This window comes from Tamandua tetradactyla, chromosome 17 (assembly GCF_023851605.1).
Source record: "Tamandua tetradactyla isolate mTamTet1 chromosome 17, mTamTet1.pri, whole genome shotgun sequence".
In the NCBI taxonomy this organism is placed as follows: Eukaryota; Metazoa; Chordata; class Mammalia; order Pilosa; family Myrmecophagidae; genus Tamandua; species Tamandua tetradactyla.
Window position 1 is genome coordinate 32052102 of NC_135343.1, and position 16498 is coordinate 32068599.

A 16498-nucleotide genomic window follows, 5' to 3' on the forward strand; every position below is an offset into this window, starting at 1 on the left:
TTTTAAGTGTTATTTGTTTGCTAGGAAATCAATTATGGTGCATTTTATAATCTTTTAAGCCTTTCCCAATAATAATTTCAAATTCAAAAGAAACAATCCTCTACCAGATTACATGTCCTAATTTTTAGCTCAGATGATATTTTAATCTAAATAAGGAGACCAGTGGATCTCTTGGGAAAAAAATTGTCCAAGATTTGGAGTTCAGGGGACCGGACAAAATAAGTCAGGGTTTCCCCAGCAAGTCCCAGTAGGAGGGAAGAGCCATGGGGCACTGAAATAAGGTTACTTTGAGTGCAACTGAAGTCTGAGCTCAGCAGTGCATGTCAAGTTATATTGGGAAGTACTGGTTCTGGCACAGAGCATGGCTAAGATAGGAAGTCCCAACTTGGCACTGAATTGTGCTTTGGGTATAGTGGTTGAATGCATGAGTGTGAATTAAGAGGCCTTTAGTCATAGGGCCAAAGCCTGAGCTGCAGCTGCACTACAAAAAACTTTGGATATGCCCATTTTGCAGAGTGTACTAAAGATCTAGGGATAGCAGAGAGCTAAGCTTCAGCAGCAAAACTCAGGGGCAGCAAAGGAGGAGCAATAGTGAAACAATGAAAACCCCAACCCTCCCTGTACCTGACATTGTAAGAGAACCAAATCACCCTTGGGCCTATGAGCCCCTGGGGTTCTTGCCCTCTCTAAGAGGAAAGATATTACACTCCTTCCTACTAGGATGTGGGCATTATAGTGGGTGAATGCTTATGTGTTAACAGTTTTTCTGCCTCAACTTTAGAAGCTGTTCATCTGGTTTATATTTAAATCAAATATTTAAAAAGTAAGGACACTCATTATCATCTTTACCTCACTGGTTTGTTGCATTTAGCTTATTTCCTAGGTACTTATTCATATATGTATGCCATATGTCTGACTTAGTTTGAATATTCTTTGAGAGGAAGGAGCATACGTTACCTACCTTAGATCCCCAGTGGTCATAAGAAATTGCCTTATGATCAAGGAATTCCTACTGAGCCTAAGTGTGTTTCATACATACGAGGGCATGTCAGCCAGTTATAGTTGCTTTTGTTAGCATTTTGGTTGCAAGGTGCAAAGAGCAACTCAAGTATGCCAGCATATGGGCATTTACAATAAGCACATATCGAAGAACCAAACCACAGCCCAGCCTCACTGGAATTGGAACTTGGAAAGAGGCTGCTTATTCTGATTTCTCTTGGGACCACATATGATTGTAACCTTACATCCCCCATTTTCTTCTCTATGACAGTAACTTCTGCCTCAGTTCACTCATGATCCAGCACAGCTGGATCTGACGGCACTCTCAGGGCAGTCTTCCAGCTGCTGCCTCTGTTGTCCACGGACCCACCATCTCGGACTCCAAGGCTACATCTTCAAATGAGGAAGTCGATTGGCCCAGCTCACTTTCCCAGGTCATCAACCAGCTATTATGGAGTCCCTCTTTGACAGGTGTCTCTTTGGAGCAAGTCAAGTGGAGAGAACACAGAGGTAATCCTCCACCAAGACTGAGGTCAGGGGCAGCTGCCCCTAAAGGGGCTGTGGGTGGGATGTGCAGCAATGGACAGCTTACCCTGGGGTGACGCCTGCAGCAGCCCCTCCCCACAGGTCCAGCTGCATGGAAAGCAGGAGATGATTCATCTGATCATAGTAATTCCTCAGTCATTTGGGGGCAGAGATGGCCTTAGTACAGACAGGTGTCTGCCACTCTGCTCTGTGTCCTACCTAAGCGCCCATGACACGTGGCTCCAGATTCCGTGGAAAGCTTAGAGGACTTCGGTTATCACTGGAGAAGTTAATTTGTTGAATACTCTTTAAGTCTTTGGGGATGAACGTCACTGCTTGGGGGTCCTAAAAGCAGAGTACAGCAAAGGAAAGGAAGGCCTTCCTTCCCACTTCCCCACAGACCATCTGGGGCAGGCTGAGGGCTCTCTGGGACCCATGGCCTCACCTACAGAGGGGAATAGCAGAGACCCAAGGGCACAGCAGTATACAGTTGGCGCCTCAGTTGTGGTGAGGGATGGAGGCAATGGCAACCCCCAGTGGAAGTGGGCTTCTGGAAGGAGACTCCCGCAGATGTCTGCAGTGTGGGGAGCTGTACTTCCCAGGTGGCAAAGACCCTGTGTACAGGAGCCACAGAAGTAGCGGCACGAGGGAGAGATGAAGAAGAAAAGGGGACATTTCAGTTTTCACTTACATGCTCAAAAAAATGTATGATTTAACTCATTCATTGATAAACTCCTTCACATTATATCCGTGCTAAACATTTGATAAAAAGAACTTTGAGAAACGGTAAGGTCCTATTGCTAGAGCTCTATTCTGGCATTTTGATCTTCACTGTTAGAAACAACAGTCTACGTGTCAGAAGGGAAACAGAGGCATGAGCAATAAGACTTTTAAATGTGAGAAACAGCAGAGAAGAAAGTGCTCACTTCCAACAATTGTTGTCTATACTGTGGGGCCTTGAAGATTCTCATGCATTTTGTCCTCCCCCCACCCCCAAGCAAGATGTCTTCTCCCTAAGGGATGCTTAGGGACTGCTTCCATGCCACAAGCTGGGCCATCCTGTTTAACATCTTCACTCGCATGGTCCTCCTCCTCCATCGAAGACAGAATAAGATCTCAGACCTCAATGCCCACAGGTTTTACATCTGCTCTCTGTTTTCCTGACTCTGCAATCTCTTTAATGCTTTGATGTTTCTAAAGGAACATTCCTTTAGCTTCTTGTTTCCATCACCAGGTATAAGTAGTAGGTTTGGAAGCTATCTGGTGAGGTGGGGGTGGGGGGAGAGGAAGACTTTACTGTTTCAATCACCTTTACTCCAAATATTTAACTGAGTTCAAGGATTTGTTTGGCCAGTACAGTTAGTAAGTTGCTGTTGCACCCGGAAGATGTGAAAAGCGTCAATACCGTGGCTGCGGGAACTGCTACTGGCAATGCAGAGTCTCTCTGGGCTAGACACGGGGCCAGCAAGAATGAGAGAGAATCTTGCGGAGTTCGTTTCAGAAAGAGTTTCATCACACTTTGTTGACTTTCAATTCTCACTCTGTAAGTAAAGAAACGCGTTTGCTCCCGGTGCTCAGATTCTTGGCCTCCCACATGGAAACAGAATCACAAAGACATGTGTGTGTGTATGCATTTAGACGTATGCTTGTATTCCAAACTCAAGAGGAAGAAAAAACTTCCCCAGATTTTTCAATTCCTATAAGAATTGCAGTTTACTATTTCTGGATTTGGATCATTGAGTTCCCTGGATTATTAAACATAGCAAAAAGCCATCTGCAATGAATCGGGCTTGCTCCTCTAATTGAGTCATGCTGTGAAGCCCTTTACTGTTTCCCTCACTTCATTGCTGAATATTTTTTCAAGAATGATAGGAAATACATTTTTACTACTAATGCCACCTGCAGGTTGAAGAGAAACTGTTGCAAGATTCTTGAAATCCTTACAGCACACTATAATATCCCTCCAAAATATCACCCCAGCCTAGCTAATCAGCAAGAATGCAGCCTCATTTCTTTGACGATCTTCCTTATCAAAAATATGCCTTTGTAATCACCACTGCATCCAGCCTACTGTCCTCACTTGACACTCGGCCAGCAGATATTTACATGCAGGAACGTGTAAGGACGCGTTTCCTAGGAAATAATTTTTCTGGGCTACTTCATGCAACAGCAACTCAGTACTGTTGTAAAGTGTCTCAGGTCACAGGTAAATGGGGTCTGAGAGCTATCCTCAATCAATTCTTTTCCATGTGAAGTTTTTTCTGGGTCAATCAATCATTCCATGCAAGTGCTATGACTTGAATTAACTGTTAAATGAATTAGTACACATTGTACTATCTCCATGTCTTACTTTCTCAGCCAGGTGAGGTTTCTTAAGGCAAGATACTGTTTCCCACTCTAATCAGTTGCTTCTTATTATGACTGACATCACTGTTACTGCATTTTGATTATTCATCATAGTAGATAAACTTTGCTATCATTTCATCATAAATTATTCTTCAGCTTTTGCCTCAGTGCTGTGATATTCCCAATTATCTGAAGAGCACAAATCTAAGAGGAAGTGAAGGACGTAACCATCAATATTCTTAGAGATATTCTATGCTGTTTGATGTTGCCAAAAAAGGACAGCAGACCTCTGATTTGTCACCACCAGATGGAGGCAGCTTTCAGTGTCTGTATTGGCTCTGGCATGACATCACATGGACTTTGATGACATAATGTGGCCAGAAGGACAGCAGGGATAATGTGGGGGGATCCTTCTTGCCCAGAACAGACCAGGCACCCCCCTGGAACACCTACTCTGCTCCTCAATGAAATTATTATGCGTGAGCACCGAGAGAAAGAAACTGAGTCAATTACCTTAGTGCATCTTATAGGCTACCCTAAACAGATATGCAGCTGCCTAAACAGGGTCATTTTTGTAGCATTTCTCTTTTTTTTATTTTTTTTTATTTTTTAAAACATAACAACATACAAACATGAACATTCTTACCATATGATCATTCCATTCTTGATATATAATCAATAACTCACAATATCATCACTCAGTTATATATTCATCACCATGATCATTTCTTAGAACTTTTGCCTCAATTCAGAGAAAGAAATAAAAAGAAAAAAGAAAAAAACTCATACATACCATACCCCTCACCTCTCCCTCTCTTTGACTGCCAGTATTTCCATCTACCCAATATATTTTAGCCTTTGTTTCCCCTATTTTTTTGTATACCCCTTATCACTCTAAATAGGGTCATTTTTAATCACTAGGAATAATAATAATAGGGCATAGAAGAGATGCCTGAGGAAATTCCACCCTTCTAGAAGGGCTTGGATAATATTAATAGCAAAATCTACACATAGCTGAGAAAGAAAGAAGGGTGTTTTGTGTGTTTGGATGTAGGCTTTTTTTCTGTTTTCCTTTCCCTGGGCTGAATTTACAAATAGCCCTCACCTCTAACCTCAGGTGGTTAAGAAACTAGAAAGAACTTCCTAAAACTCGGGGCACTGCCCTTGGCTCCAAAAAGCTCTCCTGAATTTACTCTCAATGGGTAAGCAAAATGCCAAGAGAGCCTCCTTCAGCCCTGGGATGCCACCAGGCAATGAGACATGGAAGTCTTCAGACCTTCTGGGTGCCAGCACATCCCAGAGAGTTCCAGGTTCACTGGGAATTTCACCTTGCTTCTCCCAGGCACACAACCATCTCTCTAGGCCTTGGCATCACTGACAACTTGTACCGGACAACCCTTTGTTCAGAGGGAGGCAGTTGCTTTATGTATGGCAGGATGTTTAGAGGCATTCCTGATCTCTGCCTACTGGATGCCAGTAATGGTCCCCAAGTTGTGGCAATCAAAAATCAATGTCTCTATGATGGAATATTATGCAGCTTTAAGACAGGATAAACTTATGAAGCATGTAATAACATGGATGGACCTAGAGAACATTATGCTGAGTGAGTCTAGCCAAAAACTAAAGGACAAATACTGTATGGTCCCACTGATGTGAACAGACATTCGAGAATAAACTTGGAATATGTCCTTGATAACAGAGTCCAGCAGGAGGTAGAAACAGGGTAAGATAATGGGTAATTGGAGCTGAAGGGATACAGACTGTGCAACAGGACTAGATACAAAAACTCAAAAATGGACAGCACAATAATACCTAATTGTAAAGTAATCATGTTAAAACACTGAATGAAGCTGCATCTGAGCTATAGGTTTTTTGTTTGTTTGTTTGTTTGTTTTTACTATTATTATTACTTTTATTTCTTTTCTCTATATTAACATTCTATATCTTTTTCTGTTGTGTTGCTAGTTCTTCTAAACCGATGCAAATGTACTAAGAAATGATGATCATGCATCTATGTGATGATGTTAAGAATTACTGATTGCCTATGTAGAATGGTATGATTTCTAAATGTTGGGTTAATTTCTTTTTTTCCGTTAATTAATAAAAAAAAAAAAATCAATGTCTCCAGACCCTGCCAAGTAATTCCTGGGTAGGGGGTGGGGGGACAAAGTCACCCCCAGTTGAAAACCTCTTTTCTAAACTGTGAACTCTTTGAGAACAAGGATTATACTTGACTTACCGTTATAACCCAGCCTGGCGTAGGGAGGATGCTGGACATAGAGTGAATGTTGGACGAAAGTCGATTGCAACTGTAAGAGTGAAAAAAATGAACACAGCTGAGGTTGGAAGAGACTTCTTGTGCTCTTCATCTAAAAGGTGTAAATGATACTACTATTCAGCCATTCTGGCCACTTTTATAGAAAGATCCATGTGAAAGATGCCTCCTGTTTATTTCAATTAAAACGCCATTGTCATCTTCCGTGGAAAGTCAGCCCGATAAAGACAGCGCAGGGGGCGCTTGGGCAGGAGGCGGAAAAAGCACATAACAATTTCATTGTGGGGAAGTTAAAAAAAAAATCATTTCCAAGTAATGAAATTATTAATTGCGATGCATGTCAGTTTTTGCGACAGCAATATGAATAGATGGACAGGCTGTTCAACAGTATTTCTGGAAGGAAGTGTACATTTTAAAAATAAGGCGTTGCTGGAGAAATGCTGCGTGTGTGAAGACCAGCAGAAGCCTACACCCCTGTAACTTCATCGGGGTGGTAACGGGGAAGCCGAGGTGCCTTTAGACCAGATACAGCTTCCGGATCAAAAGAGCACCGCACCCATCTCCGTCCTCGGGAAGATCAAACTCCCATCGTCTGCCTGATGCAGTCTCTTCTCTTCCTGGCAGTTTACATATTCCACTATTTTAAAGTATAGGCAGCTACTTCCTTCCTGCTACCAATACCCTTATCGGTTTTGAATTACAGAGATCTATTTTGAGATGAACACATCGAACAAAGCCTTCATCTGGGTGTGCGTGTGTCTGTGTGTGTGTGTGTTTTTATTTCCCAACATGGCGGTAGGCGCTTCTGCCCGCTATCTGCATAAGTCTTTTGTGTCTTGCTAATGGAGTGCTGGAATCGTGGCAGCCCTGAGCAGGGAATACATGTGAGCAACAATATGCTGAGAGACCCCTCGGTGGAATCTAATCTGTTCCAGCTCATGCACTCCTCAGAAACTATTTAACTTTCATTAAACTGTGTTTGATATCAGCTAAATAGGATGCATACGGCTCCAATATAGCTCATATGGTCGCATTCATTCGATCACAGCAGTGCCTTTTTCTTATATTCCCCCCCACTTGTGTCGGTACCCAGTAAAGCCGGGTAAATAGGAGAACTTTGAAGATGTAGTTAGTACTCAGATTTCTTTATTCTTTTGTGCCGGTTTCTTAGTGTTGAAACAGTGATTCATGTATGTCGCAGACAGCATCCATTAATTTCATGTAATGTAGCTTTTATCTCGTAGCTGGGACAACTATCTTCAGCATTCTGTTGGTCTAGCATATGCGCTGTCCGGTCTTCCTTGCATTTCCCCATCTCTCTCCAGTCCCCCAACACTCTCCCCAGCTCCTCTCTCTTCGTGGAAAATATGTTCATTTACAGCCACTGTGGTTCATGTGTGTGTGTGGTTGTTGTAGCATAAGAACAAATAAATAAACAGGTCAAAATGAATAGGGAAAAAATAAGGCCAGATTTTTCAGTCTGGGTAAACCATTATGGCTGAAGGGAAAATAAGAGAAAAGCTACTGGGACTGAACCGTGGAGCCGGCCCCAGCCAGGCAGGAGAACAGTTTTGTGCCCTCCCACCCCTTCTCCACAATCTATTCAAAGGCCACTAATTTGATTATGAATGCAGCACAGTAGGAGTATGCAGTTTCCTTGCTTCTGAGGAGGGAAGGGCCAATGGATTTACAGACTGGATCTGTTGAAAAGTTTTAATGATCAAGTATACATAACACACACATACACAATGAGAGAGAGAGAGAAAGAGGGAGAACTGGGCATACTACCAATATGTTATCGGCCAAGTAAACATCATTATTTACTTGTATAAACTCCTCTTCTCCTCAATAGTGTGAAGTGTTAAGAAGTTCACCTTTATAACTATTAAGGGGACGTGGCTGTGATTGCACTATGTTATGCTCAGAGATATTTTTTCAATTATGTTTTATTAAGTCCAAAGGACTGATCATATTTTTTTTAGATTGTTTAAGAGAAACTACATGGGGCCCTTTGGTACAGGGAACCCAATTATTTAGGATATTATTTTGTGAACCTTTTTCATTTTATTAGTATACCAGAGGGTTTTCACATTCTCAAGGAGAATCCGGCTATTATTGCCTTTTTGGAAGAAATGTCTCACTGGGGCAATTAATTCTATGCATTAACACCAGTCACAGTTGTGCTGTATATTACTAAAATTATAAAAGAAAAAAAATCCCCACATTTTAACATTCAGTTCAGAACAGGGTCATTTGTGCGCGCGCATGTGCGTGTGTGTGTGTGTGTTGGAGAATAAGCCACTCTATGAATAACCCTCACTACATAAGAATTTTGCAAAACCCTGTGCTGATTTGGATGTACTCTGCACAGATGCTGATGGTTTACAGAAATGTAAAGCCGGGCTGAGAAAGGTGAACATGTAGGCAGCCTTGGAACTTGCCTATCTGTCTCTGCTACACTCGAGGAATGCTACCCGTTTAACTTTGTTGATGAGCACTTGTAATTAAGATGCTGTGTCTTAATGTTTGATGCTGGGACTTGAAAGGGTGAGTTAAAAAAAATCATTTAGATAAGCATATTGACATTTTTAGTATATATTATTAATCTTATTAATAGTATTAACAAAGGCTAATTGAAAATGCATCATCTATAATTATATTAGTCTTCATTTTAGTACATTTTTGTCAGAGTAAACTAGAAAGGAGTAATTAATGTGCCACTGTTATTTACCCCTGTTTGTATTAAAGCTGGTGTTACACAATGTTAGAGATGAATATAGGCTGATTTCACTGAATACCACAGAGCACAGCATTCAGAAGCAGCAAAATTAGCAGCTGTGTTTCGCTGCATCAGGAACCTAAAAATAAAAAACAGCTTCAGGGTTGCAGGATAGGTGTGCAGGAGGGAGGCAGAAAGGTCGGATTCCGTGATCACTTGCGCTGCCCTTTTTCTCTTCTCACTGGTAGGCCCAGAGATCCACGACTGCACAGAATCAAGAGTCCTTGCGTCTCACCATCCAAGAAGTAAATACAGGGAAACACGCCCGGACACATCCATCCTTGGGGTCCTGATGCCAGTTCCATCCAGGCAGGGCAAGGAAAATGATTCTCTCTGTACTGGGAATACAGCCAGGGCACAAGCTGCATCTTCAAGCCACGTTGGCTCCTGTGAAAGGAGGAAACTATAATAACGACCCAAGGAATATCACCCTCAGGAAATCAAATTCCCAAAGTTAGGCTTGACACATCCAAACCCTGTAATTCCACCAGCCCCGCTGTGCACAAAAGGAGGTTTCAAAACTACGTGTGAAAACGGTCCCTTCTGACTCCCCCAAAAGAGAGCAGGCCCGGATGGGGGTGGGGGGTGGGGCACGTAAGTTACTGTGGAATTAATCGCTTGGAAGTTGTCTCCTACCCTGGCTTTTACGATTCAGTATTTCTGGGGTCAACCATTTCCGGAGGAGAGCAGGCAGCGCACCGCGAGGGGGTGTGAAATGGAGGCGCCACGGCAATGAATGGCACATCTTCTAATCAGGTGGAGCTGAGAGAGTGATGGCTGGGATTCCAGATCTGGGCTCTGAGCTTTCTCGTGAGCTCTAATAAAAAGCGTGGCATATTGGTCGCACTGGCTGCCAAGTGCTATGTCCGTGCCCTCTCCGCAGTGGCCAACCAGAAACATGCTAGCTAGGAGCTCTCAGGGGGCCCCGCGTGTGCTGTTCTAACACGGCTAACATATGTATCGACACCTGAAAGCTACAGCCTGCCACATTTCCAGGACCCCGCGCTCCTACCTTTGCTCCTTGGCCACCAAGGGTTAATTTTCTAATGGCTGCCTTGCTGCTGAAGCTGGCCAAGTTTTTCATCGCCCGCAGAGCACCACAAGCTGTGATTTGGAGCCAGAAAACACCATTAATTTTCTAAATAGGAAGGATCACATATGTAAACTGTCTGGTTCTGTAACGAGTCAGGCAGGTAGAAGATGAAGGAGGAGGAAGTGAATTTTTCCAGACACATAGGCCAAACAGCTCAGGCCGATGACCAGCGGACTGTGCAAGCCTTTCAGGGGTAGGGGTGAGGGTGGGGGTGGGTCAAGGAATTCCCCTCCCATTTTTTAAATCGGTTTCCATGCCAGCCTTCGATGGTTCTACGAAAGGTCAGGTTGGTGATTTGTTGGGCAGTGTTAGGAGTTTTCACATTAGACTTCGCAAGAAACTTCCTGGTAAAATGAAAGGAAGGAATAAAGTGAAGTTCACCAGCACAGACACCGCAGAGGTGCTCATGAGTACAAAATACTGGTGGTTGACATCTCCTGGGTCCACAGGGGACAGAGAATCAAAGGTTCCCTGATGGACATTACATAAGCAAAAACTTACCTGGAGGTCCCAGATACCTGGGAATTGCATTTTTTACATGTTGCCATGAAAACATGTGCCATGAAAACATTTTGTAAATGTTTTCATTTGCAAAATCCTCAATTTGGAATTCAGAGTGTATGCACATGTATGTGATGGCTGTGTGTGTGTGTTTGTGTGTGTGTGTGTGTCAGAGAGAGGGATAGAGAGAGAGAGAGAGAACAGAAGGCAGGCACTGAAAAGGGGAGATAAAAATACCTTCCTCCATTTAGGAAATCATTTTATCTCCTGCACAAAACAACTCTTACTAAGGTAGCTATCACTATTATCTGAGATGCCAGAATAGTTCCAGACTTACAGATGACAAGGCGGGCTTGATGGATCAGGAACCTCCTTCTGCCTTATGCTTTCCAGAATACCGGCCTTGAACTGCCACTCAGCAGCTCCCTCTCGTTCTGGGACCTTCCAACATCCATCACTCTGGTTCCTTACTGACTATAAAGAAAATGCTCTAGCTTATGTCATCCTCCCCCCACCCCCCATTTTCTACCCTTTAATGTTCTTTGTGTAAAAAACAAAAACAACAAACAAACAAACAAAAAAACAATATTTGGGGGGAAATGAATTTTGGTGCTTTTTTGCTGCCTTCATAGACATAGGACTGAATACAACTTCTCAATCCATGCCCTACTAAAGCACCTTTCAGATGGCAGCGATTTGGTATACAGAGTATTCCCCCCAAAAAAGTAAAAGGGAGGCATACAAATATATTAAAGGATATTTCCAGTGTCCAAATGTGTATTTGAGGCCCAGTATTGGAAAACGGTATCTTAACAGAGACTCTCTGGCTGCAGATAAAGGAGACCTTGTTAAAAGGGCTCTGTGATCTCTTGTATATTTATCAAAAAGACAGGTAACATTGCAAAGTTCTCAGAGAAAAATTACCCTAAGGAAGACACAATGAATTCCAGCATGAGGGAATTCAAAGATTGACCAAAATCTCCATAATGTTACCCAAGGTATACCGGAAATAATGTTAAATTGTATATATTTCCCACCTTACAGATAACGGAACATTTTGCTGGCAATAATTTATCCCATATAATTATACCTGGAGTTTCCTCAAGCTCTGCATGATTCCCACTACCTTGGTCGGGAAACTGAGGCCTAGAGAATTTAAATTGTCACTAAGTGTCACCCACGTGTCACCCCCTTGCAGACTGAGATTCTAATTCAAGGCTTCTGTTTCCTCCCCTGGTTTTTGTTCCCACTAATCTACACTGCCTACTTTGTACTAATCATTTATACCTTTGACCACCCACAGTGTCTTTTGAATCCTATCGACAAGTCACCAATGAAAGTGACCGACTTAATTCTACAAATTCTCTTCCTTATTTCCTTTCAAAAGGTTAGATGGGGGGGGGGAGGTACAGAGTGGGGACAGGGAGAGCTTTATTTTCCAATATAATTTCTTGTTCAAATAAGCCTAATAATTTTTCATTCTGATTGAAGTACAATAGAACTGGAGAAAAAAAGAAAAACTAAATAAATAAATAAAAGGAAAAGGCCAGAATGCACAAAACTCAATCTTAAGGGTTTTACTTACACTAAAATGTGTCCTACTTTGGGAGCCATGCTGACTCCAGGACCAAGCAAAGGACTCCAGAATTGGCCTGAAGTAGACCCAAGCTGGGCGTTGATGTTGGCAATAACCAAGCTGGGTGGAGAACAGCCATCATTTTTCAGCTAATTTTCTCCTTTTGCCTCCCCCCTTGCTCCAGGTAGAACATTATTCATTAAGAGCGCTGCCGAGCTCAGTAGAGCTCCTTCTCGCTGAGCTGCCTCTATGATCTTCCGAAGCCTTTAAAAGGGAATGAGCCTTGGCCTCCTTTTTATGGGCTACATTATGACCTGGCTTCAAAGTGTGAAAAGAGGTTCCAAGATTCCCTTTGTGTGGTGGAGTCTCTTAATTGCACTTTTAAACACAGTGTAATTTTTGTAATTAACATTATGGTTTCAGAGGGCAGAGAAGCCTGCACCATGCTAATTACAAACCCACGTCTTCAGAGTGGCGGAATTTTCAAGGCCTCTGATACGGGGGTGGAATACAGTTTTTATGAAGGATTTCAAAGATCATCTGTGGACTGTGTTCTGAGTCATCATTAGCATTTGATAACATAAAGAAATTTTACAACATGTGACAGATTTTCTATGTGAAGATTTTACCTGATAACTGGAAAATTTGCATAAAGAGCTTCATTAGGTCTCCTTCTCCCATTACTGAAAGAGTAAGAAGTATAGTGCACTTTTTCCCTAAGATTGTTCTTAGGAGCCAAGGAAATGGCGCTTTATAATAAAATTTACAGTATATTATGAAGTGAAGTTGTAATAATCTTCAATGATGTTGAAAATCAGAGCATACGCGCCTTTTAAAGAGAGGGAGAGAATATGTATCAGAATTACCGTGTAAGTGAAAAGCTCGCCGTAAAGGTATATTGTACTGTTCTTTCCCATATAAAAGATGTAGTCCTGCGAAGCTGCCGAGTCAGGGCAAGAGTTCCTTACATATATTTAACATCAAGCCACAATAATGTGCAATTTTTTCACTCCACGAATAGTCTGTTCACTGAGAAAAATGATCTTTCTCTTCCTCCAGAGGCAAGTTTATCTTACCTTTACTTTTACACCCCAGGATATCAACCAGAGTTGTGTGGAAAGATACACACACACCCACACACACACGCCTGGTGCACACACACACACATGCACACCCCATCCAGAGCACGCTCTCTCCAGGGTGATCACAGCTTCTGCAGAGAGTGGTTGGCCATTCTTAGGCTGATACTGTCAGAAACCGTGCTGTGGGGTAGGGATTGAGTCCCAAAGCCATCCATTTGCTGAAATCCTTTCATAGAGCATGGATCAATTAAGCTCGTAATAGTGATAATTTAGGAAACGCTCTCTGTCATGATGGGAAGAAGAATTCATCATTATTCCATGCTGTCTTATTATTTCAACACCATACATATGCCGTTGAATGTATAGCAGTAGCTCGTGGCATTATCTCAGTGGGATACGTTTTCCCTCATGAGAGAGTCTTTTCTTGGCGATTATGCAGATAATGCATAGCTTTGTAATGACATCATAAATAGAATCCAAAGTCCTGAGAAACAATTAGGGAAGTATATCAATACTTTCAATGTAATCATAACATCATCTGACTTCCTGTGGGATGCCAGGCTAGCGTCCCAAGTTCCATAATCACCCATAAGCACTAATGCCTGCTTCACAATCCATCTTGGACTCTCACAAATCCTGGCACTAGAGACAAATTAATATGCATTTGAGTCCACTGTCAATAAGAGAACTCACACTGAGGTTTTGATCACAGAATCTAGGGTGAGAAACAAGCAAATAAAACCCAGGCTGATACATGCTGTACCTTCTTTACATTGATCTCAGGGGAAACCAAAAAGAGATTCAAAAATTTAAATTAAAAAAATAATAATAAAAGCAGTATCTCCTGAAAGAGACGGCTTACAAAAACTCATAGCAAATTGTTACACTTTCCTTTTACTAAACTACCCCTGCAAGTGGATTTTTGTTTCATGTTTTTCATTGAATATTTTGTCCCACCTGTGATTCCTTTTAAATGGCCTAGCTTAATTCCTCTGACAAATAAACATGTTTCTTTCACCAGGGGAAAGGGCCTTTTGTCTAATTGGTTTAAGGCAAGTCAGTCACCTCAGTCTGTAAGGGAAGCAAAAACACACTCTGAGTGGACTCTTAGAGCCACATGGCAGATTTTACAAGTTCTGTTAGCTCCTGCTGAGGGGATTAGGATATAAGGAAAATTCAATTATAGCTCAAGATTCCTTTTCCTATTTTAGGAAAGGGACAGAACCTTTCTTCTCCCCTAACTCTTATGGCTCTGAACAGATAGAAACAGAAATTTTGGATAAATGATCAAACTTACATTATATATAGCTTTTATTTTTACAAAATATTTGCTTCCAGCAGTGTGTATCATAATTCACAAATGTAGAAATCTGTCATTAAGATCTGACCCAGCTGCATGGCATTGTCAAATGCAGTAACGTATCTTTCAATAGTTTTATATCAAGTAAGGATATAACATATCATTAGTTTAAATGCATTTGCAAGCAATTACCCCCACCAGGATATTTGAGAATGCTCATACAAAATTGATGAAATTCTGACATGCTTAAACATTGTTCATTTAGCTCAATTCCTTATGTATAGAAAAAATAGAATAAATAATTCCATTGCCAATTGCAAACTACTGTTAGATATTTTTATTCCATTCAGGGCTTTAGCCTTACCTTTAAACTATAGCCTTTGGTGATCATTTGGGAAAAAAAAACAGTTCCATATATGTTTAATTTTAAATAATGGACTCGATTTTTCATTCTCATTATTGTTCAATGTAGTGATTTAAATATGGAGCAGATTTACTGCATGCCAGCTACCTTTTTTTTTTTTTTTTTTTACAAAATGGGATAAATTATTAAATGAGTAGAGGTTGTTTGACAACCAGTTTTCCAGTACTCCACAAAAGAAAGACCTGTGACCCTTGCTGTCTTTTGAACAGAATAAAGTATAAATCAATTAAGCCACTATGCAGTGGTTCAGAAATGCCATGCTATGGCACAATTTGCTATGCCTCTCAGATGACTTTCGGGTAGCTCCACCATGGTAACCCTGCTGGAACCTCCAGTATTTTCCCTGGGTTTCTAAACCTTCTTTGCTGAAGCATGTCCTGACATGAGACACACGCCATAGCCAACAGGTTCCTTTCTGTTTTTTTTTCCCCCAACTACACTAGTAGATATTATGTACCAGTGACTGATTACGAATTTTTTGTTCAGCTTTTGGATTGTGCCTGCAATATTTAAAGTGGTCACTGTTCCAGAGTAGAGAAATTTTGTGTTGAACATCTCATCACCACTTCTGCAAGCCAGGTGAGAAATTGCATTTCCTTACCTTTCTGTGCTATTCTTCAATACCAAGTTAGTATCTGTGGAATTAATAATATTTTGAGCTCTGTCAAAATGAAATAACTTCTATTCCTCCTCAAAAGGGAATCATTTATTAACTGTGTGTAATCACCAAATACATTTTTCTTTACTAATGTCACTGGTAACTATATTTACTTAAATATTGATCCATTTATGGAAATCCGTAATGGTTGGTCAAATTATGAAAACAAACTAATCATTATGAAAAGCCCTCAGACTGATTATTTGGAGAGTCATGTGGCAAGCATTTTTGGAGTACTAATGCTAAGCAATGATATGGGGCAGATTGAAATAAAAGAAAGGAGGGTCAAAGGAGATACAGAGGAAGGTATGGTTTCTTCTCTGAAAGAACATAAGGTTTGGCAGAAAGGGAAAAAAGCAGTCAGCTTACAAAGAATAATTAGCAATACACACAAATTGCATATAATTGGGATAAGTAGCAGAATATAATTCTTGTACAAGGTTAGAGAATGGAGACATCAATAAAGCCTGGGGATCTACATTTGGAAAAACTTCATGGATGATGGGTCTCCTTCAATGGGTAAGATTTACATGGATGAAAAGAAGGGAGGAGATAGTAGGTGAGGTGGTAAAATGATTCAATGTGCAAAATGTATTCAGAGACATTTTGAAACAAAAGACGTCCTGGGGAAGTGGTAGGAAACTAAAATAAGTACCTAGAATGGTATCTGGTTTGGGAATGACCCCAAAATCAGGAAGAATGAAGAAGTATTTGGATGGGTTACATTAAGCAATACTGAGCTACTAACTCTTCTTAAGCAATGGGCTGCTGTGGATAAAACATCAACCTGAGCTGATAGCAGGGTGGCCAAGTGGGGGGAAAAGAGGCAATCAGGCCAATTTTTGTGCTATAGGAATAATCAAGGGGTAGGTTGATAAATGCCTAGAACATGAAGGGGGAATGAGAATGGAGATGCTTCCAAAGACTCCTCGTTTGTCAA

The 16498-nt window shown here is 41.4% G+C and overlaps 1 protein-coding gene across 3 annotated transcripts in view; it reads right to left on the reverse strand.

The window, feature by feature from the left end:
• Positions 1–4059: 4059 nt before the first annotated feature.
• Positions 4060–16498, reverse strand: part of LOC143661546 (uncharacterized) — a 57364-nt gene continuing 44925 nt past the window's right edge. The window contains exons 3-5 of one of the 3 annotated variants that reach the window (XR_013164681.1): positions 10856–10992; positions 9937–10028; positions 8869–9311 (exon numbers count right to left, since the gene is read on the reverse strand). Coding sequence is in view for 1 of the 3 variants with exons in the window: in XM_077135091.1 (XP_076991206.1) it covers positions 9156–9311; positions 9937–10028 (248 nt within the window). In the remaining 2 variants the exon portion in view is untranslated. Of the gene's footprint in view, positions 4075–6109; positions 6180–8868; positions 9312–9936; positions 10029–10855; positions 10993–16498 lie in introns of those variants that run through there. The other 2 variants (XR_013164682.1, XM_077135091.1) reach the window with 2 other exon arrangements.